The sequence below is a fragment of the Neophocaena asiaeorientalis genome, unplaced genomic scaffold (genome assembly GCF_003031525.2).
Source record: "Neophocaena asiaeorientalis asiaeorientalis breed wild unplaced genomic scaffold, Neophocaena_asiaeorientalis_V1.1 scaffold76, whole genome shotgun sequence".
Taxonomy (NCBI): Eukaryota; Metazoa; Chordata; class Mammalia; order Artiodactyla; family Phocoenidae; genus Neophocaena; species Neophocaena asiaeorientalis.
Genome location: NW_020173668.1, coordinates 1809477 through 1834038, shown reverse-complemented (window position 1 = coordinate 1834038; position 24562 = coordinate 1809477). Strand labels below are relative to the sequence as shown.

At 56.0% G+C, this 24562-nt stretch overlaps 2 protein-coding genes across 6 annotated transcripts in view; both read left to right on the top strand.

Annotated features, from left to right (window-relative positions):
• The first annotated feature begins 256 nt into the window (after window positions 1–256).
• On the top strand, window positions 257–15244 carry DCST1 (DC-STAMP domain containing 1). Its single transcript, XM_024748265.1, has 16 exons — window positions 257–317; window positions 678–803; window positions 1089–1163; window positions 5364–5492; window positions 5839–5978; window positions 6719–6935; window positions 7037–7180; window positions 7830–7951; window positions 8304–8461; window positions 10533–10632; window positions 10757–10852; window positions 10991–11117; window positions 11506–11622; window positions 12107–12249; window positions 12371–12484; window positions 14990–15244. Exons 1-16 carry the CDS (start codon window positions 257–259, stop codon window positions 15242–15244), a joined length of 2124 nt encoding a protein of 707 aa, XP_024604033.1.
• A 420-nt stretch (window positions 15245–15664) lies between these two features.
• Window positions 15665–24562, top strand: part of ADAM15 (ADAM metallopeptidase domain 15) — a 10328-nt gene continuing 1430 nt past the window's right edge. For 4 of the 5 annotated variants that reach the window (XM_024748295.1, XM_024748296.1, XM_024748294.1 and 1 more), the window contains exons 1-19: window positions 15677–15845; window positions 17028–17134; window positions 17772–17848; window positions 18252–18330; window positions 18507–18583; window positions 18674–18866; window positions 19642–19707; window positions 19789–19857; window positions 19935–20104; window positions 20256–20340; window positions 20792–20940; window positions 21025–21199; window positions 21447–21539; window positions 21669–21973; window positions 22061–22262; window positions 22528–22605; window positions 23058–23130; window positions 23336–23474; window positions 23880–23949. In XM_024748295.1, coding sequence (XP_024604063.1) covers window positions 15767–15845; window positions 17028–17134; window positions 17772–17848; window positions 18252–18330; window positions 18507–18583; window positions 18674–18866; window positions 19642–19707; window positions 19789–19857; window positions 19935–20104; window positions 20256–20340; window positions 20792–20940; window positions 21025–21199; window positions 21447–21539; window positions 21669–21973; window positions 22061–22262; window positions 22528–22605; window positions 23058–23130; window positions 23336–23474; window positions 23880–23949 — 2286 coding nt within the window. In that variant the 5' untranslated portion in view covers window positions 15677–15766. Of the gene's footprint in view, window positions 15846–17027; window positions 17135–17771; window positions 17849–18251; window positions 18331–18506; window positions 18584–18673; window positions 18867–19641; window positions 19708–19788; window positions 19858–19934; window positions 20105–20255; window positions 20341–20791; window positions 20941–21024; window positions 21200–21446; window positions 21540–21668; window positions 21974–22060; window positions 22263–22527; window positions 22606–23057; window positions 23131–23335; window positions 23475–23879; window positions 23950–24562 lie in introns of all 5 variants that reach the window. The other variant, XM_024748297.1, reaches the window with a different exon arrangement.

The following is a 24562-nucleotide window of genomic DNA, read 5'->3' as shown; positions in this document are numbered from 1 at the left end:
GTGGCTCTTAAAGGCCCTAGAATTTCTCACCGAATTCTAAGGTTCCGGAGGGCTTTTGCTATATCTTGGAATTCTTTATCCAGTTGCAAAGGGATAGGTACGTCTCTAATCTCCACATTTCACGGCACAGGGATTCAAAGACACAGACCCCAGACAGGCTGTGGGTGAGGCGGTGGAGACAGAAGCAGAACCTCTCGTCCAAGGACATCTTCGAGGAGACTTCTGGGATGAGAGAGGGTTCATCCAGAGCACACTTATGGCCATCAGACCTCATCAGAACGGAGCAAAAGGGCAAAAAAGGAAACTACCCCACACCAGTGAGTCAGTCACCAGAGACCCCAACCCTTCCCAGTGACTCCCAGCGGCTCCCAGCCCCCACTCCTCTCACCCAATCTCTCCTCCAGGACCCCAGCACCTTCCCCCACTTTGGGGTCCCCCAGCCTCCACCCCCTCATCCAGTGCCCTCCTCCGGGCTAGCCCTTTCTTCTTCTCTAGCTCATGTCTGCCCCATTTCCCCAGGGTCCCTCATCCTCCTTCAGGATCCCCCAAGTTCCTGCCACCCTCATCCGGGTTCCCCCAGCCTCTACCCCGCTGCAAGCCCCTAAACCTAATGAATCACGCCCCAGCAGGAAGAGTAGTATGTTGGCCTTGTTGGGCTAAACTCTTCGACCCTTCAGCGGTGCAGAGGTTCCTGAGCTGGGGGCTGCCCGTCTCCTGTAGCCGATTCCTGTGGCGCCAGCGGGGCGAGTTTCCGGTTAGTGCTCTCCTGCTGGGGGCAGGCGCCGGGGGGCTCCTGGCCATAGGTGAGTACAGGGCAGACGTCAGGGATGGGGCCCATCTTTTTTTTTTTTTGCGGTACGCGGACCTCTCACTGTCGTGGCCTCTCCCGTTGCGGAGCACAGGCTCCGGACGCGCAGGCTCAGCGGCCATGGCTCACGGGCCCAGCCACTCCGCGGCATGTGGGATCTTCCCAGACCGGGGCACGAACCCGTGTCCCCTGCATCGGCAGGTGGACTCTCAACCACTGCACCACCAGGGAAGCCGTAGGGCCCCATCTTTTGACCTTTGGCTTCACCCTGTATCCTTAGGTCTCTTTCAGCTCCTGGTGAACCCTATGAACATCTATGAAGATCAGAAGATGGTGACGTTGTACAGCTTGGTGGGTTAGTGCCGGGCTAGGGACAGGGACACAGCCCAGCTCTGGGTGCACTTGTTTCTTCCGTTCCCAAGTGTCCCTTGTAGCCCCAGCCTTGTTTTGGCCTTTGAGAGGAGGGAAGAGGCCCCCAGTCTACAGAAGAAGACACAGTCCTTGCCCACTAGAGTCTCCCCAATGTGAGGGACTCCCTATTACCCCCATGATATGGTCCAAACCCCACGACCATTCATAATCCCCATCTCTCCTGACCTCTCTGGTCTTGTTTCCTGCTGCTCCTGATACATTCAATTCATTCACTCATTCATTCATTTAGCACTAACTGAGCACTTGCTAAGGATTCAGCAGTGGACAAGGTTGACAAACACCCAGCACTTTTTAAAAAAATGTCACACTCCTAGAGCTTATAATATATATAACACATATTACACACACATACATACATTGTAATATATAGTGCATACTTGTATATATACATGTGCAGTGACAGCTACAATATAAATCTAATGATTTCTTTTTTTTATAATGATTTCTTTTTTTTTCTAATTGACATATAGTTGCTGTACAATATTATGTTAGTTTCAGGTGTACTACACAGTGATTTGACATTTTCAGACATTATGAAATGATCACCGTGATAGGTCTAGGAACCATCTGTCCTTGTATAAAGTTACTACAATATTATTGGCCATGTTCTTTTTTTAATTGAAGTACAGTTAATTTACAATGTTATATTAGTTTCAGCTGTACAGCATATTGATTCAATATCTTTATAGGTTATACTCCATTTAAAGTTATAAAATATTGGCCATATTTTGGTCAATAAGGATATTGACCAAATTCTTTATGCTATATATTATACCCCTGTGACTTATTTATTACATAGCTGGAATTTTGTACCTCTTAATTCCCTTCAACTACTTCCCCCCTCCCCAACCCCACACCCGCACACCCAGCTCTTTGAGAGTTTACGTTCTCTTTCAAGTTTACATTCTAGTGGAGAGAGTTAGACAACACATGAACAAGAAATAAACAAGAGCATTTCTGATGGTGACAAGTGTTATGAAAAAAGTAAACCAGGGGGATGTGATAGAAAGAGATTGGGAGCTAGCTTGAGTAGTCAGGGAAGGCTTCTCAGAGAAGGTGACATTTGATTGGAGACCTCGTATCAGGAGGTGTTGAGCCACAAGAACAGAAAACCCACCTAAAAGTGGTTTAACCATAGAGGGAGTTTATCATCTCATATAACAAGTTTCAAGGTAGAGTGGTTTTGGAGTTTGGATAATTCAGCAGCTCAGTAAACCCACCAAGACCCAGCTTCCTTTTGACTTTTTTCTCTGCAGTCTTTGGTCTGTACATCATTCCTCTTCGGGTCATGAAATGGCTGCAGCAAATCCAGGCATCACATCCTCATACAGGAGTGTCAAAAGAGCAGAACATTCCTTCCTCATGTCTCTTATAAGAACAAAGAAAACTTCCCATAACCCCCCAGCCAACTTCCCCCACACCTCTTTGGTCAGAGCGACAGCACGTGTCCCTTCCTAACACTGTCCCAGGCAAGGGGCTCCAACATGGCATCATCCCTGGTTCACTGAATGATCTACCTCTATGGGATACCAACAGGAAACTACTTTTTCCCTGACCACTGTATTCCAACCTTTCTCCCACTGATGACCTCTCACACAGACCCTTAGCTTTCTGGTGATTTTAATCTAGAAGACCTAGTCCTGCTTCAGTAATTATGACTGTTTTTAGGGTTTAAGAGGTCCAATCCAGTCTACGTCAAGATTTCAATCTCACGTCCATTCTCAAACATCTTCCCTCCTTACCGCCCCCTTGCCCCGCAGCTCAGGCCTGATCCCTGGCGTGAGGTCCCGTGGTGGAGAAGGGGGCACGGCCTGCTCACTCACTGTTTTTCTCCACTTCCTTCCCCTTCTGGTTCTTCTGATGTCAGAAAGGGGATTAGAAGAATTAGAGGAAAAGGGACAAAAGTCTGAAGTCATCGATACTGTTTGAATTCCACCGCCTCTGTGTGGCGAGTGCTCACATCCTGGCTGACTCGGGGCCCATTCATGGTCCCACTGGAGGCTCTGTGTGGACCGCACAGTGCCCAGTTCCCTGCTGAGGGCAATTCTCTTTGACTGACTTCGAATGAAGCTCCCTGTAGCTCCTACAGGCCACCTGCAGCCTCTTACCTTTAGATGCCTCCACCCAAGCGGGCAGAGGGTCCCCATCCCAGAGGGATGGCTTGAGGCCTGCTGCCCTCCACACGTCTGCTTGTCCCAGAGGAAATGCACACATCCTTGCCCTGCCAAACTGGGAAAGCAGGGCCCCTTGCAGCTGCCCCCTCCCCTGTCATGATGAGAAGCGAGTACCACTCTCCATGTTCATGTTTCCCTGACACTCCCGGGAGGCCCTGCTGAGCACGTCCGTGACCTCTCCTCCCTCTCTGTGCTCCGGTGACAGCCCTGGGGTGGACCTGCCAGGCTCTGCAGCTCAGCGGGCGTCCAGCTAGGAGGGATAGGCCGGGTTCCCCTTCTTGCAGCACCAGCTTCAGAAGGGCTCTCTTGGAGTCTGTCACTGGGCATGAGGAAGTGAACACCCGTCCTCTCCTCAGACTCTCCTCCCATGCCTGCCTACTCTAACCACTTCTCTCTACATTCAGAGAACTCAGATTTCTGGTGTTGCCTTTGTATAGACTGGTTGGGGTAGAGGGGTGAAGAACCAGTTTTGCTCTTTCGGTAAAGCCCAGACTGGGATCAGCAAGCTCCATGGGGCTCTCTTTAGAATGTAGAGCAACGCTTGGTCAACAATCATCCTCAGAATGTAGGACAACTATTTATCCACTATCGTCCTCAGCTTGAGTCTTGGCCGAAAGGCTGGTGGAGCCGGCCAGGTGAAGACTCTAGGAGGACGAGTGCTCCTGGCAGGGGGAACAGCGAGGGCAAAGACCTGAGAGGAGGAATGAGCTTGGCAAGTTCTAGGAACAGCAGTAGGCCAGCGTGGGCGGACATGGTGGGCAAAGGGCTGAGTAGCATGAGATCACTTCAGAAGGTAGTCAGGGGCCAGATCACGAGAGTCGGTCGGCCGTGTTAGGAGAGTCTGGATTTGTTCCCAAGTGAGATGGAAAGTCACTGCATGGTTTCAAGCGGAAAAGGGACATGATCAGATTTCCTTTTTTACAAGATCCCTCTGGCTGCCTTGTGAAAATTGAAGTTTAGGTTAGCAAGAGAGGAGCTAGGGGACTAGTTAGTCCCAGTGAGAGACGCTGGGGACTCTATGAGGGCAGTGCAGATGGAGGGAAGAGTCGGGACTTGGGATTTGCTTTGGCGATCCTTGGGAGAACGCTCTATCCGCACAGGAATCTTCTAGGTTCCCTGACCAGTTTATGCTGCTCCTTTGGCCTGGAATGCCTAACAACACTTACTCATCTTCCAGGCCCAGCTGACACATCACCTCCTTTGTCCAGCCTTCCCAGCCCCACCCACCCCCGCAGAAATACCCGCTCCCTCCTTGGCTCCCACAGCTCTGTATAAGCGCCTCCCTGTGCACTTAGCACTTGTTGTTGCAGTCATTTGTTTACCCGTCTGTCTCTCTCCCTGGATTACGAGCTTCAAGGAGCTCACTGTCTCCCTGCAGAGACCGCAGGGAGACACATGTGAAACTGCTAAAACATACCAGGAGGTACACGATTAAGGGCTAAAATTAGGGACCGAGATGGTGAGTGCTGTAGGTGTCAGAGCACGGGGAATATTGAGGTGGCTGTGGCCTCTCTTCTCACTGCTCTGAGCACCAGTGCCTGTTTCCAGAATTTTTCTCTTGCTCTCTCTTCTCCCTCAGTACCTAGGGTTAGTGTGAATCCAGCCTGGAAAAGGGAAGTGTTGGCCCCCTTCCCTAACACAAACCCACACACTCATACACACAGCAAGTCAATCACCAACCATGGCTTTTCAATCTCTAGCCATCTCTCCAAGCCCTTCCACAGGCTGCCACACAGTCGAACTCCGTAAATGGTTCTTCAACAAATGAATGAATGAGTGGTCTAGAAGGCCTATCAGAGTCAGTGTAAATGGGACAAGGGCAGTACAGTGATGGTTCTAGAAGGGAGTTGTGCGGGGCGGGGGGGGGGCGGGGGGCGGTGTGTGCTCTGCTAAACCTGGTGGTTTAGCGTCCTGACTCTGCTTCGCCACCTCCTGGGCTCTCCTGACAGGCTTGGGGGCCATAGGCTGGGGTACCTCCCCTCACATCCGCTGCGCCAGCCTCCTGCTAGTACCCAAGATGCTGGGCAAGGAGGGCCGGCTCTTTGTGCTGGGATATGCCTTGGCCGCCATCTATGAGGGTGAGTGTGTGCCCCTGGGTACCAGTTAGTGACACTGAAGCAGTGACCCTGGGTGGGCCATCCATTGAGAGCCAGGCCTGGTGAAGGAGAAAGAGTGGGGGTCTAATCTCAGCTGTTCCAACTTGCTGTGTGTCCCTGAGAGAGTTCCTCCACATCTCTGGGCCACCTTAGTTTACACAGAGAAAAAAATCAGGGGTTCAATGAGATGACCTCTCACCAGCTTCTGAGCCCCATCAGTGTACAGTTCTAGAAGGTGGTCACTGCCCGCAGAGCAGGAGCTAGGGATGGGCTGAAGAAAGTTAATTGGCTCTAGAGGGAGATAATCTACCAGGGCATCTTCCCCCAGGACCAGTGGCCAACCTGCGGCACAACCTCAATGAGGTGATAGCATCGCTCGGCTGCACTGTGGAACTGCAGATCAACAACACCCGCTCGGCTTGGCGTGTCTCCACAGCCCCCCTGCGGGCAGTGTTCAAGGACCTGCTGGTCAGGACCCTACACAGGCAGGGCCTAGGGGTCCCTCTCCCCGCAGGGCCTAGATGACCTGAGCTGGGACCCTGGACTTACAGTTTCCCAATGGGGGCGGTACTGGCATTTTTTGGCAGAACTGTTCCCAAACATTGCAGGATGTGCCCTGGTCCCTGGACACTCAATGCCAGGAGAGCCCCCGCCCGCAGCCACTGGGACACACCACACACACACTTCCAAACACCTGAGTAGGTGGTACTCTGCGCAGATGAGCTAGAATGTCAGGAAACTGGGGGCCCTGGCCTTGAGGAGTTTGGAAACTTTGAGGATCAGGGGATGAGGGAATTGGGTACTGGAGATTAGAAGAATTGGAAAGTTGAGGAGTGGGGGAGAGAAGGGCTGAGGGGCTTGGGAGTCGGGGACATTGAGATGGCACAGTGGCCTGAGAGGTTAGTGATGAGGGGTGAAGTCCAAGGACCTGGGGAGCCCTTCCTTGACTAACCAGGACCTGGGATGGGAGGCCTCAGGAAGAGCTGGGAGCCTGGGGTGTAAGCGGAGCAGAGGCACCTGGGGAGGAGAGAGGGCTCCCAAGCACTACGAACAGTGGACTGTTTGAGGCGAGAGTCCATCTCTGGGCCTAGGCTCCCTATAGGCTTGAGGTAAGAGCCCAAAGCTTGGCTAACAGGGGAATAACAGGCTGTCTGGCAGCAGAAGCTCTAAGCTCGCATGCCTGACCCCTTTCCTCCCTCCGACCCCAGAGCAGCAAAGAGTCATTGAAAGCCAAGACTCAGAACATCACCAACTCCTTTGAGGAACTGGATGCCCAGGTGAACAGTGAGAGTGGATATGCGCCCGAGGATGCCGAGGGCTCGGAGGAGACAGCCCCAGGCAGAGAGACCCTCCGCGCCTCAGCCTTCAGACACCACCTCTCTACACAGAAGATGTATGAGCTGAAGACCAAGCTGCGTTGCTCCCGTGAGGGGGATCCCTGGGCAGGGTAGGGAGGGGAGGGCCGCCGGGCCAGGGCTCCGGGTCAGGGTGTGGGGACCTCAGACCCACATTGCCCCTTCCCGCAGATGTGGTGAACAAGGCCATGCTAAACTGCCGCCGCTGGTTTGACCAAAAGCACAGAGAGTGCATTCAACGCATCTGGGTCCCACTGCTCAGCCACCTGCTCTGCCTGCCCATGAAGTTCAAGTTCTTCTGTGGCGTTGCCAAGGGTCAGCATAGTGGCAGGAGGGAGGGGAGCAGCAGGGCTAGGGATCTGAGTCCTTGGGGACCACTGGGTAGGTGTAGGGCAGGAAGGCATTCAGGAGGGGAGGCTTTCGGCTCTGAGGACACAGCATCCTCAGGGTCCAGCCCTTCCAACTGACCAGCTTTGTGACTCAGGTGAGTTTACAGCAAGGCTCTCAGCTTCGTCTCTTCATCTGAAAGATGGACATAATGATAGTACTCATGCCATTAGGGGTTTTGAGGATTTAAGGGGATAATACATGTAAAGCAGGTAACAGAGCTGGCCCACAGAGGAATTGCTCTATTAAGTATCGGCTATCATAATTAGTTAGTGTTTGGTATGGTTATAGACAGGTGAAAAAAATGGAGGAAAGAATTCAAGGAGAGTGAAGAGGGGAAAGACTCAGGCGGGGACTTTCAGTGGTTAGGACTCCGCACTCCCACTGCCAAGGACCCAGGTTCAATCCCTGGTGGGAGAACTAAGATTCCACAAGCCACATAGTGCGGGAAAAAAAAGAAAGAAAGAAAGAAAGTCATGGGCAGAGAGACAAAAAAGCAGCATGAAGAGGATCACGGGAAGAGAGGACTGGAGGCCGGGCCCAGGGAGGCCCCTAACATGGCCCCCCTGTCCACCAGTGATGGAAGTTTGGTGCCGTAGTCGCATCCCAGTGGAAGGCAACTTTGGGCAGACCTATGACTCCCTCAACCAGTCTATTCGCGGCCTGGAGGGGGAATTTTCAGCCACTATTCACCTCAAGGTAGGAGAGGGGCAGTGTGAGGGTGGGGGGCACAGGGAACAGGGCGTGAGGAAAAGAGCAAGGGAGCCGGCACAGGAGGGAGGTGGCTGGCTGTGAGGGAGGGGGAAGAGACGAGGAGTGGTGCTGGGATTGTGTGACAGGAGAGGGAGGGTGCCGACCTGCCTTTGGATGGGTGGTCGGCCAGGTGTGAGGAGGTGTCAGCTCATACAGGTCGACAAACAGAAGGCAGCGGCAACTCCTAAAGGTCCTGGGAAGAGCTGGGGACAGGAGTGGGGCATCAGGGGAGAGAAGCCACAGAGAGGCTGGGAGGCTGGGTCTGGGCCTCTGAGTCGACACCCGGGCCGTCCACCAGGAAGAGAAGCGGGCTGGGGTGCTGGGCCTCAACACGAGCTGGGAACACGTGAGCACCGAGGTGCGGGACTACGTGAGACGCCAGGAGGCCCGGCTTGATTGGATCCTGGGGCTGCTGCACGTGCTGCTCTCCTGCACCTTCCTGTTCGTCCTCCACGCGTGAGTCCTGACCTCCACCCAGATGCCCCTTCCTCCGTTCTGGATTGGAGCCCTGCCCTGAGGGAGGCCCTAAGAACAGAGCTGCAGGACCCTCCTCCGACTCTGAATGTGAACGTTCTTGCGCCTTTAACTTTGCCTTTTTATAGAGCTGGGATCGCTGTTTACCCAAAGGTAAGGGAAATGTGGACATTTTGTCAGAAGAAACAGTTACCCATGTTCCCACCACCTTAAAAGGGCGACCGTCTTCATTCATCTACCTCCTTCCGGCCTTTATCCCAACGCTGACTTTTTTTTTTTTCCACTTTTAGCTTTGACTTTTGATTTTTTTTCTTGCCCTTCATATTCCCCTTGGCTCTGACTTTGTGCCATTTTTATCGTCCAACTCTGCTTTCATTTTCTCCCGCCCGCTGCGTTGGCTGCTACTTTCCCTCCATTTGGACCAAAGTCCTCAACCCCACCCAGCCTGGCGTCCAGCTGGGCTGCCCGGAGCCTCACTCGGCTTCCCTGCTGACCTCTGGACCCTTTATTTCCTGTCTCCACCCCCAAATGCCTGAGATGGGCAGTGGCTGGGCAAGGGCGGCCAAAGGGGCGCCTGCTCTCTCTGCCCCTGTTTGTGGGGCTTAGAGTGACAGCAGGTGAGTGGTTATGTGTGTGCCCAGGGCCCTGTGGGACGACGAAGATCAATGAGCCATATTCCTGCCTTCAAGAAACTCAGAGTCTGGGGGAGGCAGGCGAGGCACCCACAAAACAGAGATGGTTCAAGGGCTGTACTATGGACTGGCTCTCGGGACTGGTATGGGAGCTGAGGAGGGGCCCCTGCAAGGGCCATAACTGGGCTTCAAAAGGCTGCAGATGGGGAGCTACGGTCAAGAAGAGGAAAGGTGTTCTCTTGGACCAGGAATCTGGCATTTGTGGGATGTGGAAGGCAGAGGCTGGGGTTGAGGACTGGGCTGAAGTGGGCATGGCCAGAACAGTCTGGAAATCCCTGCAGGAGGGCCCTGAACTGCCCCACAGTTGCAAGGTTGCAGGGTGGACTGGGACAGCCTGGAGGCAGGGAGGCCAAAGTGGGTCAGAGATTAGGGAGCCTGAGTGGAGTGGGGCGTGGCAGGAAGTTGGCCTAAGATGGAGGGAGGTAGGGGGAAGGTGCAGCAGGTCTCAGAGCCAGCTTGGGGAGGGAAGGAAGGAGGCACAGAGTCAAAAGCCACTTCCAGGTTTTCAACCTGGGTGAGGTCACTCACTGAAGGGGCTGAGCTGGCTGAGGGGCGGAGACCAGACTCAGGAGGCCCAGGCCCAACAGTGCTAGGTCTCTCCACAAGGGGGCGCCCACAGTCTTTCTTTGCATTTATAGTTACTTCTGAAGGCAAAGATGTGGATTTTTACAGGGTCCCAGAACCAACAGCATTGGGACTTATGTTTCACAGTTTACAGAGCTTATTTAATGTACTTATACAGTTTTAAACACATTTCCAACAATTAACATTTTTTCCTCAGGAAACTGAGTCATTATGTGGGACTTTGGGAGAGACACAGAGGAGAGTTACATTTGCATGGGCACACACACGCACACACGGAAAACATCGCCTTATGCAAGGGTGTGTCAGAGGAGAAGGGAAATGATGCCTGAGACAAGTTTTGCTTGAAGTGACCTCCGGGAGATGTTTTGAGGGCTCGGCCAAGAGGCAGGGCCTTGAGAGGTGAACGTGGGAGTCAATGGATCAGGTGATTTCTGCAACCTCGAGGGGTTTCCTTGTCTCCGTTCCTTTGCTCCTGCTGTTTCTTCTGCTTGATATTCATCCTGAAAGTTCCATGCCTGGGAAACCTTCCCCTACCTCCCAGGCACACGCATGCACTTACACGACGCTCCCTCCCCTCCTCACCTCTGTTATGTCTCATCAGTGTGTATGTGCATGTCTTTCACTGGACCGTGGACTGCTGGAGGGCAGGGCAGAGCCTTCTTCTAGGACGCAGATGGTGCTCGGTGCATGCTGGGTGGCCAGCTGACTGTGCGTCAGGGAAGCCCATGGTTGGGGGTGGGTGAACCTGGAGGCGATGGAGACACCCTCATCCACAGGTGCTTCTCCTACGTGGACAGCTATAACGGGGACATCCGCTTCGACAACATCTACATCAGCACCTACTTCTGTCAGATCGATGAACGCAGGAAGAAGCTGGTGAGTGGGCACAGCCCTGCCCAAGGGTGCTCTGCTCTGTGCCCTGTGTGGCTTCACGCTCCAGGAGGGCAGAGGGGAAGGGGAGAGGGCGCTCAGTGCTCTCACCGTGTGGGCGTTTTCCCAGGGCAAGAAGACTCTGCTGCCGCTCCGCAGCGCTGAGAAGAAAACCGTCATCTTCCCCTGGGACCCCACTCTCCAGGCCACAGAAATGAGAAATGTGGTGAGTATGGCACGGAGGGGAGGCCCCTGGATCCTACTAGAGGCAGGATCTGCAGGAGGGAGGGCAAAGGCGTCAGAGGGGACTCCATGCCAGGGCCAAAGGCGCTGGCCAGCTCTGACCCTCCTGCTCCCTGGGCAGATGAGGGAGCTCATGGAGACACTGCCCGTGCTGCTGCTGCTACTACTGCTGTGTGGCCTGGACTGGGCTCTCTACTCCATCTTCGACACCATCCGCCACCACTCCTTCGTGCAGTACTCCTTCCGCAGTGAGCCCGGTCCCCACTCCAGGCTCCAGGCCCAAGAGACACCCCCCTGGAGAACTCCCATCCTTGTGCAGTCACCCCTCCCCAATTCTTCCAATTTCGTCACCTCCTTCTGCATCTCGCCCCCCCCTCCCTGTCCTCCTTAGGGTCAAATATCAGCCCTGCAACCTGACAGCTATCACTGGGGCCCTCTGTTTCCACCCCCCTTTATATCTACCCAAAGGAGGAATTAGTACTCAGTGAAGGGAGGGAAAGTCTTGTGCAGTTGAGAAGTATTTGTATGCCTTGACCTCTCCCCTACATCCAGTCCCCAACCTGCCCCATCCTCTTAACTCCAACTCTTTCCTGACTCCCCGCCCCACACACACCACGTCCCCTATCCTGGCTTCAGGCAGTCATAAACTGGAGGTGAAAGTCGGGGGGGACTCCATGCTTGCCCGGCTTCTTCGGAATACCATCGGAGCCCTGAACACCTCCTCGGAGACGGTGGTAGAATCCAACAACATGCGTGAGTGATGCTGAAAGTTTGGATCAGAGGAATTGAGGGCTGGGAGGGCCAGGGTCTTTCCAAGACAAAGAGTTGGGGGACTGGGCCTTGGCTGTGGCAGGATGGGGGTTGGCGTGCTTGCATTGGAGAAATTAAACTAGGGAACATCAGGTCAGGCTTGAAGAGTTGGAGGATGACAGACTTGGGTCAGAGGAGTCTGAGGTCTGGGGCTTTGGGGCCAGATGGTCCCAGCCCTCTGGAGCAGTGCTGTTTAACAGAACTTTCTGCCGTGATGGAAAATTTCTACATCTGTGCCAAGTTGAGCAAATAGCCTCATGGGCCTAGTGGCTGTAGTACCGACAGCACAGCTCTGCAGGGTGAGGGGCAGGCAGGAGGAGAACAGGGTAATCAGAGATTTAACCCACACCCCACTGGCATGGGGAATTCAACCCAGAGCCGCGGCCAGTCCTGGCCAGACCCCTGATAGGCCTGCCTCCTCTGCCAGCCTGCCTGCCCCAGCCCGTGCCCCTGAGTACCAGGGCCTATTTGAGGGCTGCACTACCAAGCGGCCTGCTAGTGTGTCTCTGCCTGCTCCAAGCTTTCAGCTACCGGCTCCGGAGGGTCATCGTAGCCTTCTACTTCCCCAAGGTGCGCCTCACCCTGCCCTCTCCACCCTTGCATGCACAAACACACCAGCCTGAGCCCAGTTCCCCACAAGCCCCATCTTTGCGGAATGTCTTCCTCCTCTGTACTGTCTCCCTGGCCCCAGCGTGAGAAGAAGCGGATCCTTTTCCTCTACAACGATCTCCTGAGGAAGAGAGCAGCCTTCACCCAACTGAGGAGGGCCACCATCGTGAGGCGGGCGCGACAGCAGAGGGCTCCTGTAAGTCCAGGCCTGTGCCCCTGGCTGGGTCTGAGAACTGAGGGGGAGAGGCATCTCCCCTCAGTCCACCCAGCCCCCCCACCAAGGCCCCAGGCCTACTGATGCTCAGTGAGTTCTGATGGGATGCATGCCAAGGGCCCTGGTCATCCAGCTCCTGGAGGTCAAGGCTGTGTCCATCTCTGTGCCTCAGGATTCAGCCCAGCCTGAGATCCTAAGTGGACCATTGGGGAGCAGGCAGAAAAGGGGAATCAGATTTGATACCATCAGGTCAAAGGAGAGCAAGAGCGGTTCCTCAGAAACAAGGGACCCAAGACAAAGCCACAGGTTCTTCTGAGAGGGCTTCAGACCAGAACCTCAGTGCAGTCCCATTGGTGGGTGGGGTGGGAGATTGGTGGATGAGGGGAAGCAGGTGGGCTGGGGATCAGGGAGGCTTCATGAAGGGGCACGCAGTGTACAGAAAGGGCACACCGTGGGAAGAAGCAGGCTCCAGCCCACACTCCCTCATTAAGCTGTGTGACCTTGGCCACGGTCTTCACTGGACCTCAGTTTTCCCTCTGAAGAATGGGGAGTTTGGACAGATCTGTAAGGCCTGCTCACTAAAGATCAGTAATAGAGTGGTGGTCAGGTGTGGGGCTCTGGTGCCAGAGAGCCTGGGTTTGAATCCTGGCTCCTACCCTTATTACCATGACAATTGTGTGATCTTGAACACACATAAATGCTGAGCCTTGGTTTTTCCCTTCTGTAAAATGGAGTTAACTACTCCGTCTAGTTGTAGTAAGGATTAAATGAGTTTCACTGTCACATAGCAAATTCTGTACGCGTGTTAGTTGTCACTGTGTGATCCTAGGCAAGTGATCACCTCTCCAAGCATCAGTTTTCTTGCCTGAAAAAGAGATGATAACAACAATATCTGCCTTACATGGTTATTGTTTGAATTGAGTTAATTTACTTACAGTTTCTTGGTACAGTGCCCAATACAATTTAAAAAGCAAGTGGCAGTCACTCTTATTTAATCAGCACTAACAAAGCTCATAAAAGTGAGAGGCTGTGTTTGCTTAACTTTTTCCTCCCGTGCCTAGATCCCTCAACTCCCATGACACACAGCAGGGGCTGAATGAATGTCTGATGAAAAAATAAACATATTACAGGATGAGGTGAGCTCCATGTCCTTCTATTCCACCATCTTGATCCAGCCTCCTAAGAAACTCACTGAAAATGAACATACTATGATTCCATGACCAGATCATGGAGTTAACTGGATTTTGATGGGTAGGTGGAAATGTGAAGGGCATTCATTCCAAGCTAAGGGAACAGAATGTGCAAAGACTCAGAGTCCAAAGGGAATGCCAAGTGCCAGAGCTAGTCTAAGGAGAAACTGGCACAGAGGATGCAAAGTTCAGGGAGGGGTAAGTTGGAGCAGAGGCTAGAGAGAGACCAGACTGTGGAAGGCTCAGAAGGCCAAGCCCAGGAGTTCTGCCTTTGTTTGGCAGGTAGTGGAGCCCCTGGAGTTTCTTTCTTTCTTTTTTATTTTTTAATATTCATTTATTTATTTGGCTGCGCCAAATAAATAAATGGCTCTTAGTTGAGGCACACAGGATCTTCGTTGCAGCATGCAGGATCTTTAGTTGCGGCATGTGGGATCTAATTCCCTGACCAGGGATTGAACCTGGGCCCCCTGCATTGGGAGCAGGGAGTCTTAGCCACTGGACCACCAGGGAAGTCCCAACCCCTGGAGTTCCTTTTTTTTTTTTTTTTAATATGTATTTATTTATTTGGCTGCTCTGGGTCTTAGTTGCAGCACACGGAATCCCTATTGCTGCCTGCGGGATTTTCTTTGCGGCATGCGGGATCTTTTAGTTGCAGCACGCAGGCTCTTAGTTGTGGCATGTGGGATCTAGTTCCCTGACCAGAGATCAAACCTGGGCCCCCTGCGTCAGAAGCACGGAGTCTTAACCACTGGACCACCAGGGAAGTGCCCCCTGGAGTTTCTTGAGCAAAGAGCATCTGGTAAGGTGGCCTGAGAATTCCTGGCAATTGTGTGGAGAGAGGGTGGGAGAGCGAGAGAGCATAATGAGCCAGGCTTGTGATTTGGAATCAGGGTACCTGCGTCCAGGCAGGTTTGATTGTTCAGTCTGTGCCTTTGGGGAAGTCACTTAACATTTATGAGATTCATCTTTCTCATCTGTAAAGTGGGGGGGAACACAATAGTTATAGTCTTATCTGTCCTACTCACTTCTCAGCCCCACGGTGAGAATCAAATAAGGCGTTTATGGTAACGTGATGCTGGTAGTTGCTGTTACTGGCTGGGACAGAATCGAGGCTTCATCCTCCCACTCTCCATCACGGAGGGAGGGAGGCTCTCTAGGACCCACTTGCAAAGCACCCTCGCCCTCCAGGGGTCTTCTTTGCCCAATCTAGCTTCCTCCAACATGTGGGCATAGTCAGGCCTTGAGACTTCAGACAAGAAGCGCTAACAGGCTCTAAACCCCCCTTGCCTCCCAACAGCGCCGCCACTTGGCGGACATCCTGCACCGCCGCTGCCTGCCCCTCTTGCGCCCCTGGCTGCGCAGGCGATGCGTGGTGTGCCAGGCACCCGAGACGCCCGAGTCCTACGTGTGCCCTACGCCGGATTGCGAGGCAGTGTACTGCCGGTCGTGCTGGAACGACATGCGGCAGCGGTGCCCGGTCTGCACACCCCGCGAGGAGCTCTCCTCCTCCGCCTACAGCGACAGCAACGACGATGCTACCTACGCGGAGTGAAGAGGCGTCCTGCTGGCTCTCCCACCCGCTCCTTCCTGTTTAATAAAATGCTTTGTACACGCCTGCTGCCCGCGCTTCGCAGGGGTCCGGTACGGGAGGGTGAGCCGGGCAATCGGGAGAACTGGCCCGCCTGATCCGACAGAGCGGGGCGGCTGACTTGAGGGCAGTGAAGCTGCTAGGAAGGCGTCGGGACCCAGGGCCGGGTGGAGGCGCGGCTCCCAAGGCGGTCGGACCGGGCCTCGGCTCCTATTTTGCACAGTAGCCGGGAAGCCGCTGTGCAGATCAGCGCTGGCCGTGCGGGAGTCGGAGTCGTGGGCTAGGTCCACGCCTCTTTGGGACCCGGCGCGCGGTGGGGGCGGGGCCTTCCGAGGGCGGAGCCTGGCTCTGGGGGGTGGGAGGGGGCGGGGCGGGGCCTGGTGGCTGCGCCGAGCCGCTAGGTGAGCGAAGCAGACCCGGCAGCCGCGGCTCCTCGGCACTCCGCCCAGCACCTGCTGCCCTCGCCCGACCCCGGGCGCCGCTGCCATGCGGCTGGCGCTGCTCTGGGCCCTGGGGCTCCTGGGGGCGGGCAGCCCTCTGCCCTCCCGGCCGCTCCCAGATATAGGTGAGTACCCTGCCAGCAGTGGGCCGGGGGGCGGACTGGGAGGACGCGCAGGGAAGTCGGGAAGCACTGGGGTCCTGGGGTCGGCCGGAGACCCCAACCAGAGTGCAGCCCGCCCTGGTCGGCTGTCCTGGGCCGAGAGCCCAGAGACTGGGCGATGGAGTGGGAAGGGAAGGAGGAGGGATGCCGGCGCCCCCTACTCTGTCATCCTCTGCGCAGTCCCCGCGGACACTTTCAGGCTCCGGGACCAGGCACCGCAGGGCCTGGCCCAGCGCCCCATCAGGATCGCGGTAGAGGGTCTCTGCTCCCCAGGACTGATGTCTTCGCTCCTCTGGGGCCTAGCTGACCGTTCCACCCGGTGCCAGGGCGCCGAGTAGGCACGTCTCCTAGGGTTTGGCGAAGAGGATACTTCCTGGCCCCCATCCCAGACCTGAGCGGCCAGGCACCCCTCACCCTGGTGCTGATGCCACCAGAAAGCTGGCTGAACGGGAGGGGGCCCGGGAGGAGCCAGGAGTGGGGAGAATTGGCCAGGAAAGAGGCTGGGACACCAACTCCTCCTTGGAACTTTCACTTCCCGCTGCTGTCTTGGGCTGGGGGCCGAGAGGGCAGGCGGGGGTGGAGTGTCCGGAGGAGAGAGGGCCATTGTGGGGATGGGGGGCGGACTCCGGGAGGAAGCGGAGGCTGTGGGGAGCGGGTGTGCCTAACTGGGCATGAGGGGTATTTAGGGAGGGGGGTGTTTGCAATGTTCACCCAGAAATGGGCGTTCCCGGCATCTCTGATGTGAGGAAAGGGAGGGTGAGTGGGCACCGGGCCACAAGTCTTCGCCCAGTCCTGAGAGGGGGCGTTCCTGGGCGGAGGTGGTTGGGAGCGGGTAGGAACAGGCGGAGGGTCCCTGTGAGAACCTGGGATGGGCCTGAGGGGGACAGGGGGGGCCACAGACTGGGCAAACTGAACTTTCTTTGGGGACTTGTGGATGGGTTGGTGGGATGAAAGGGAAAAATTGGAGAGAAGCCCCCGCCCCCTCCCTCTAGTATTCTTTAAGTCCCAGCATGCAATGCAGGGGTCCTTCAAGCAGAGAAGGGCCTTGATGTGCTGGGAGCCAGGTGGGTCAGAGGGCACCAGCCACCCCCAGCCGTGGTGCTGATTCTCTCAGCACTCTCTTGGGGTGTCCTGGGAACCTTGCAGGTGGCACTGAGGAGAAGCAGGCAAGGCCAGAGAGGGCCCTGAATGGGTCTTCGGAGCCCCAGATCCTTCAGGACAACCTCACGCTCAGCCTAGCAGAGGCACTTCAGGTGAGCCTCTCTCTCCCCTCGAATAAAGAAATACACCCGCACCACCCACCACCCTGAATAATCAGGTGTCTCCAGGCAAAGACTGGCTGAGGAGTGGGTGAATGGACCTCACGGTAGCATGGCCATCCCAGGTCTGGCTGCCTCTCCCTCCGCACCCCAGCACCTGGCTTCACTTATCTCGCTCTCCCCACTGCACACACTTCTGTCTGCCTCAGCCCCACCCAACCCTTCCATCTCCACTGGGAAATTCTGAGGCCAAACTTGCTTTCTTGGTCTCATGTTGTCAGCTTTTTCAGTGGGGAGACTTGGAGAGGGTCAGGGCCTCACCAAACACCCTCCCCTCCCAATTCTAAAGCTGAGTCAGAGGAAGGGCTGGGGCCTGCACTGGGTCCTCCATGATGCTTCCTCTCTGGGCAGGAAGCCGAGAAGGGGCGGCTCGGATACCTTCCTTGACCTCCCCACACAACCCCCCAGAACAATACCCCAGGCCAGGCAGGGCTTCCTGGCCCCTCCCTCAGGATCCCCCCACCAATGATCTAATCATTGGTACTCTCCTAAGGGCCTGAGGTTTTCTGGTTAGAGAAGATAGGAGTTTCAGACAGGGCCAGGGAGGTGACATGCCCTCTGGTGCCCACAGACCAGTCTGCCTGAGGCTTTGCGGATCAAATTGGAGTTGGATGGTGAGAGTCACATCCTGGAGCTGCTACAGAATAGGTAATAATGATAGTGGTAACATTAACAATAACATGGCTAACAACTTATATAGCATCCACGATGTACCAGGTACTAAGAGCTTGAACTCATTAAATCCTCATAACAACTCTATAAGGTAGATACTATGATGTATTATTATCGGCCTCATATATGAAGAAGTCAAGGCACAGAGAGGTTAAATAACTCTCCCAAGGTCACATAGCTAGTGGGTGGTGAAAACTAGATTGGAACCCAGATAGCCTGACAGAGTTTGTGGCCCAACCACCATACTCTGCCGTCTCCAGGGGAAGCAGGAAGCTTGCAGGGATTGCCCAGCCCCCAGCCACCCCTCTACCGCCTCCAGGTCTCAGGCTGTGACTGCACCACCCTGGGAGCACTGCCCTCCTTCTTCTTCATTCCACAGGGAGCTAGTCTCAGGCCGTCCAACCCTGGTGTGGTACCAGCCTGATGGCACCCGGGTGGTCAGTGAGGGACACACTCTGGTGAGTCAGGTCATCTTGTGCCCTGTTTCTGGCCCGAGGGAAGAAGGAGAGGGGCGACTGGAAGGTGCCATCCCTGGAGAATGGGAGGACACTGCCTATCCTCACCCACAGGCTAGCCTCCTGGGCTCAAACCTTGGCCTGGCCTTCCAGTTGGCACTCATGTTTCTCTGCTGTAGGAGAACTGCTGCTACCATGGAAAAGTGCAGGGCCACGCCGACTCCTGGGTCTCTGTCTGCACCTGCTCCGGGCTCAGGTACAAGGGGTCAATTCCACGAAGGTGGAGAGAGTGAGCGTAAACGAGGCATGGAGCTGAAAAGTTTTGACTTCCTGCATCTTTGCATAGGGGCTTGGTGATCCTGTCCCCAGAGAGAAGCTACTCCCTGGAGCTGGGGCCTGGGGACCTCCAGGGTCCCCCTGTTATCTCCCGGCTCCAAGACCTCCTCCTGCCAGGCCACACTTGTGCCCTGAGCTGGCCTGCATCTGTGCCCACTCAGGCTCCACCAGAGCAGCCCCTGGGACAGCGTCACCTTCTCCGGGTGAGGATGAATGGCAGGAGGGCTGGGCTTCTGTTGTCCCCAGGGCTGGCCCCCGGGCCCTCAGAGCTATTTGTTCACAGTAACAACTGCTCCTGCTAATGGAGCAACTTCCCAGTACCAGGCACTTTGTGAACATTATCTCCTTTACTGATCCCAGCAACCCTGGGAGGTAGGTGCCATCTGTAGCTCTATTTTAGTGAGAAAAGTGGCTCAGAGAGGTTAAGTGACTTGGCCAAGGCCATTCAACTAATAAATGGTATATCCAGGGTTTGGATGCAGGTACTTGACTCAAACTCCTCATCTGTCTTATGATCCAAATGCAGAGAGCTCTCACTGGGATATAGCAAATACATAGTTACTGATCATAAAGCAATAAGAAGCCAATTTCCTAATTTATTCAATGGGGATAATAAAACTACTTACCTTATAAGATTACTGTGAAGATTAAATAAATCTATATACATACATATATATATGTAAATGCTTAGAACTCTGCCTGGCATACGTTAAGTATTTGATGGTGTTGGCTGTTATTCTTTTTTAATTTGGAAAAAGCACTGAATTTGAAGCCGGAAAAGCAGGGCCCTACTCCCAGCTTCTAAACCTCTTCTTTGTCTATCTTGGGCAAGTCCCTGGCCTCTCAGGTTCTCTGTAAAATGGGCTCTTCACTCTCTTGTCTGACCACACAGTGGTTGTGGACACAGCCTGGTCAGCCCTACGCGGCTGCTGGTGGGGTGTGGTGGGTGTGTCTGATGCGCCTTCCTCTTGTCCACAGTGGAGGCGGGACGTGGTGACAGAGACCAAGATTGTTGAGCTGGTGATTGTGGCTGACCGTTCCGAGGTGAGCCTGCTGACCCCTGCAAGTCCTCCCCGACCTCTGCCTGCCCTGCTGCCTTTCACGGTCACCTCTCTTGACCCACAGGTCCAGAGGTACCGGGACTTCCAGAGCCTGCTGAACCGCACCCTGGAAGTGGCCCTCCTCCTGGACACAGTGAGTATGGGATCCAGCAGCGTCCTTATGGCCCCCGACCATGGGAACCCCTCTCCTGAGCCCCACTTCTCTTTCAGTTCTTCAGGCCTCTGAATGTCCGGGTGGCGCTCGTGGGCCTGGAGGCCTGGACCCAGCGTGACCTGATAGAGATAAGCCAGCACCCAGGTGTCACACTAGACAGCTTCCTCCGCTGGCGCCGGACAGACCTGCTGCCTCGGTTGCCCCACGACAGTGCCCAGCTGGTGACGTAAGACCCACCAGGCTCAGCCAGCGGGGCCCAGCTCTGCTCCAGCCCTGCCCCGGCCTGGCAAATTTCACATCCCAGCTCCCTACCTGAGGCCCTGAAGCTCCGGCCACCTTGGCTTTGGGGCCTAACCTTCGCCCTCTCAATCCCGCAGTGCCACTTCATTCTCCGGGCCCATGGTGGGCATGGCCATTCAGAACTCCATCTGTTCTCCTGAATTCTCAGGAGGTGTGAACATGGTGAGCTATTTCCACGTCTCCTCCCCATTCCCGTTCAGCTCCTCCCAAATGCGGTACCATGTATCTGCTGAAACCCCCAGCAAAGTTACCAACCCCAAAGCTGAGGGTATAGAGGGCCAGGGTGCATGACGTGGCCTCTGCTGTCAGGATACCCTCCGCCTGTGGCCCGCCCATTCGTGTCTTCACCTATGAGCTCTTCCCATTTCTTGGGGGCGGAGGAGGTAGCTGAGGCCCAAAGAACAAAGGTGCTCTCCCAGGGCCATATAGTTACAGAGGGGTAACAGAGGTGAGCTAGAACCCGGGTTTCCTGCCACCCAGGCCTGGGCTCTTCTACTTTAGAAGCACTTAAGGAGGGAGGCGGTGCTTGCTCAGTGCCCAAGAGGTCAGATGAGGAGAGAAGAGGAGCAGTCAGGCTGGTGCTGGACCTGGGGTATCCCCTCCCCAATGACAGGACCACTCCACAAGCATCCTGGGAGTCGCCTCCTCAATAGCCCACGAGTTGGGCCACAGCCTAGGCCTGGGCCATGACTCACCTGGGAATAGCTGCCCCTGTCCAGGTCCAGCCCCAGCCAAGAGCTGCATCATGGAGGCCTCAACAGAGTGAGTAACTGCAGGATGGAGAGGGCGGGGGGCAGGGGGCAGGGAGCCGTCCGCAGCCCCAACCTTCCTTGCCGCCATCGCCAGCTTCCTGCCAGGCCTGAACTTCAGCAACTGCAGCCGACAGGCCCTGGAAAAAGCCCTCCTGGGTGGGATGGGCAGCTGCCTCTTTGAACGGCTCTCCGGTCTGCCCTCTACGGCCAGTGTCTGCGGAAATATGTTGGTGGAGCCCGGCGAGCAGTGTGACTGTGGCTTCCCAGATGTGAGCCCCTCACCCAGAGCCTTGCCCCACTCACTTCTGTGCCCTCACCCTGGCTCATCAGCCGTCTCCAAGCCTCAGGAACCCCTCTCCCCACCTCCCCGTCTGCGGGGACTGCACATAGATTGTTGGGCTCTGGTCTTCATTCGCTGTGTGCATCCTTTTGGGTTCAGGCTCTGGGAGGGGGTTAGGGCATGCTCTCAGGCCCAGCCTGCTCTGACACTCGGCCCCTCTGTGCCCTTGCCCATAGGACTGCACTGATCCTTGCTGTGATTACTTCACCTGCCAGCTGAGGCCAGGGGCACAGTGCGCGTCCGATGGACTCTGTTGTCAAAATTGCCAGGTGGGCACAGACTGGACTGGCCGCCCAGAGCCCACCTGCCAAGGGCCAGTGTGGAAAAGGTCATTCTGACTCCCAGGGCCTGGCTGGATTGGCCCAGCACCCACATTGATGCTTACCCACCCTCCACAGCTGCGCCCGGCCAGCTGGCAGTGCCGCTCTACCAGAGGTGACTGCGACTTGCCCGAGTTCTGCCCAGGAGACAGCTCCCAGTGCCCCCCTGATGTCAGCCTGGGGGACGGTGAGCCGTGTGCTGGTGGACAGGCTGTGTGCATGCAAGGACGCTGTACCTCCTATGCCCAGCAGTGCCAGGCTCTCTGGGGGCCTGGGGCCCAGCCCGCCGCGCCACTTTGCCTCCTTACTGCCAACACTCGGGGGGACGCCTTTGGGAGCTGTGGGCGCAGCCCCGATGGCAGCTATGTGTCCTGTGCCCCTAGGTAAGTGAGGGAACCTGGCTCCTCCTCTGGGTTTGTGGGAGTCTTGGCTCTGCCCCCACTTACCCTACACCTCCTCCCTAACCCCAGAGATGCCGTTTGTGGGCAGCTCCAGTGCCAGGGAGGGAGGGCCCAGCCTCTGCTGGGCTCAGCCCGGGATCTTCACTGGGAGATGCTGGAAGCCAACGGGACCCAGCTGGAACTGAACTGTAGCTGGGTACACCTGGACCTGGGCAACGACGTGGCCCAGCCCCTGATGACTCTGCCTGGCACAGCCTGTGGCCCCGGCCTGGTGAGCAGCCTAGGCGGGCAGCACCAGGTGGGGAGGGATATCTGGATGCTGCAGGCAGCGCCCAGGCCTCACTAGCCACCGGTGAAGAAGGTGCAGGCTCCGGGGGGAGTTCAGATTCTCACTTCAGATGGAGCAGAGTCCCGTCATCCTCTGAGCCTTGGTTTCCCCATCTGTAAAAGCGGGGTGGGCTTCGTTTGTGTTGGCCTCCCAGTGCCAGTAAAGCTCCTGAGAAGGTGATCTTTGCTCTTCTCTCGCCATCGGGCAGGTGTGCGTCGACCATCAATGCCAACCGGTGGAGATCCTGGGGACACAGGAATGTCGAAGCAAATGCCATGGGCATGGGGTGAGTTGGCATGGGGGGAGGTGAAAGGGGAGCAGGGAGCCTCTGGGAAGGAAGAGAATGGTGGGCTTTGGAAACAGACACACCTGGGTTCTAATCCATGCTCTACCACATCTTAACTGTTGGATCCGGGGCAGGTTATTAACCTCTCTGAGCTCAGCTTCCTCCTCTAACTAACGGGCATAATAATAGTACCCACTTCCTGGGGGCACATGAGATGAGTATGGAAGCTTCTAGCACAGTGCCTGGCAGATAGAAGGCACTCACAATGTGAGTTCAATCTAATTTTCTCTGGCCCAGATAAAGAGTCTCTCTCTCCAGAACGCTGGCGCCCTCCACACTATCATTCTCAGCACGCCTTCCAGTTGCGGACATCTGAGATCTTGCAAAGCTGGGGACAGGGAAACACGGCCCCAGAGGGCACAGCTCCTCACTGTTCAACCTGTACCTCCTAGGTCTGCGACAGCAACAGACGCTGCCACTGTGAGGAGGGTTGGGCGCCCCCAGACTGCACCACCCACATCAGAGGTAGCATGAGGTGGGGGACAGGGGCAGCTGAGACGGCATCCTTCACCGCCCCTCTTTTTCTGACCCCTTCGCTGCCGATTCCCTGCCTCTGTGTGACCCCTGACCCCTTCACCTTCTCTGATCACCTGACCTCCCTGCCCCCCCACCTCTTCCTGGGTGTAGAGTTCTTAGCCCTGCCCACCTTCAAACCTGCCTTCACCCACAGCAACCAGCTCCCTGACCACAGGGCTGCCCCTCAGCCTCCTGTTGTTGCTGGTCCTGGTGCTGCTTGGTGCCAGCTACTGGCACCGTGCCCGCCTACGCCAGAGACTCTGCCAGCTTAAGGGACCCAGCTGCCAATACAGGTACCAGCCTCCCCACTACTAGCTTTCTCCACATCTCTGTTAAGGACAACAGCTCTGGAGCCCCACCCCCGCCCTTGGGCAGCCCCTGACACCTGATTCTGAACCCAAGCCCCCCAGACCACACCCCACACACATCTCCCTTCCTTACATGTGCCCCGTAACCCTTCACCTCACATGTAGACCCAAGTGGGGAAGCTGGGGTGCTAGGATCATTTCTCTCCAGGAGCCCCAGTGCTGAAGTGGGGCCCTCCCTCAGGCTGATCAGCTTCCCCTTCCCACTTCTGATTTGGCCTACACCGTGCTCCAAGGGGCCACAAAGGGTTAACCCCACTCAAAGGCTGCAAATGGGTGGAGAACAGGGTCTGAGGCTGGGCCCTCTCTCTCCTTGCCTTTCTCCATGTTCAGGGCAGCCCAGTCTGGTCCCCCCGAACGCCCAGGACCCCCGCAGAGGGCTCTGCTGATGCCAGGTGCCAAGGTAAGTCTGCATGCCAGAGGAGAGAGGGACCAGTCCTGGCCAGGCATCCAGCTTGGGCCCTGGTGGGGGGCGGGTATTGAAGGCTCTAGACTCAGAGAAAGACTTGCATTGCCCAGGAGTCAGTCAGAGGAGTCAGGGCCAGCCCTCCCCTCCCGTCCCCTGGCTGCAGGCTGAGAAGCAGGGTCCAGCCTGGACTGGGGAGGGGCAGTCACCTAGAGGAGGGAGTGCTGTGCTGTTTGCGCTGGCCTAGCCAGTGGCTTTGAAAGGTGGGTCTACCTGTGCTCCCAGCAGTGATGTCCCCTGGAGGGCATGAGGGGGTGGTGCTCAGAGTGGCCTTCAGTGTGCCAGGACCTGATGAGGCCCTGGTCGCCATGTGTAGAAGGGCTGGTGAGTGCCCCTGCCCTGAGCCCTCTGGATCTGATGACAGAAGTGTGTGTGTGGAGGTGGTCTGCACACCCACTCCACCACTTGTCACCCCCTCTGCATGAAACTGAATAACCGCATGCACAGCCCCACTGCCCCCGGGGCCCTGGCTGCCCATCCCTGAGCACTAACACCTCTCTGCCCACATCTGTCTCTCTGCTCCCTCTCCCCCCACCCCACCCCCCGCCCC

Bases quoted from the DNA above. Each gene is read 5' to 3' on its own strand.
- DCST1 (XM_024748265.1), top strand. From the start codon at position 257: ATGGCCATCAGACCTCATCAGAACGGAGCAAAAGGGCAAAAAAGGAAA. The intron at 8,462-10,532 runs GTGAGTCCTGAC...CCTCATCCACAG, and splicing joins TTCCTGTTCGTCCTCCACGC to GTGCTTCTCCTACGTGGACA. The intron at 11,623-12,106 runs GTGAGTGATGCT...CTCCTCTGCCAG, and splicing joins GGTAGAATCCAACAACATGC to CCTGCCTGCCCCAGCCCGTG.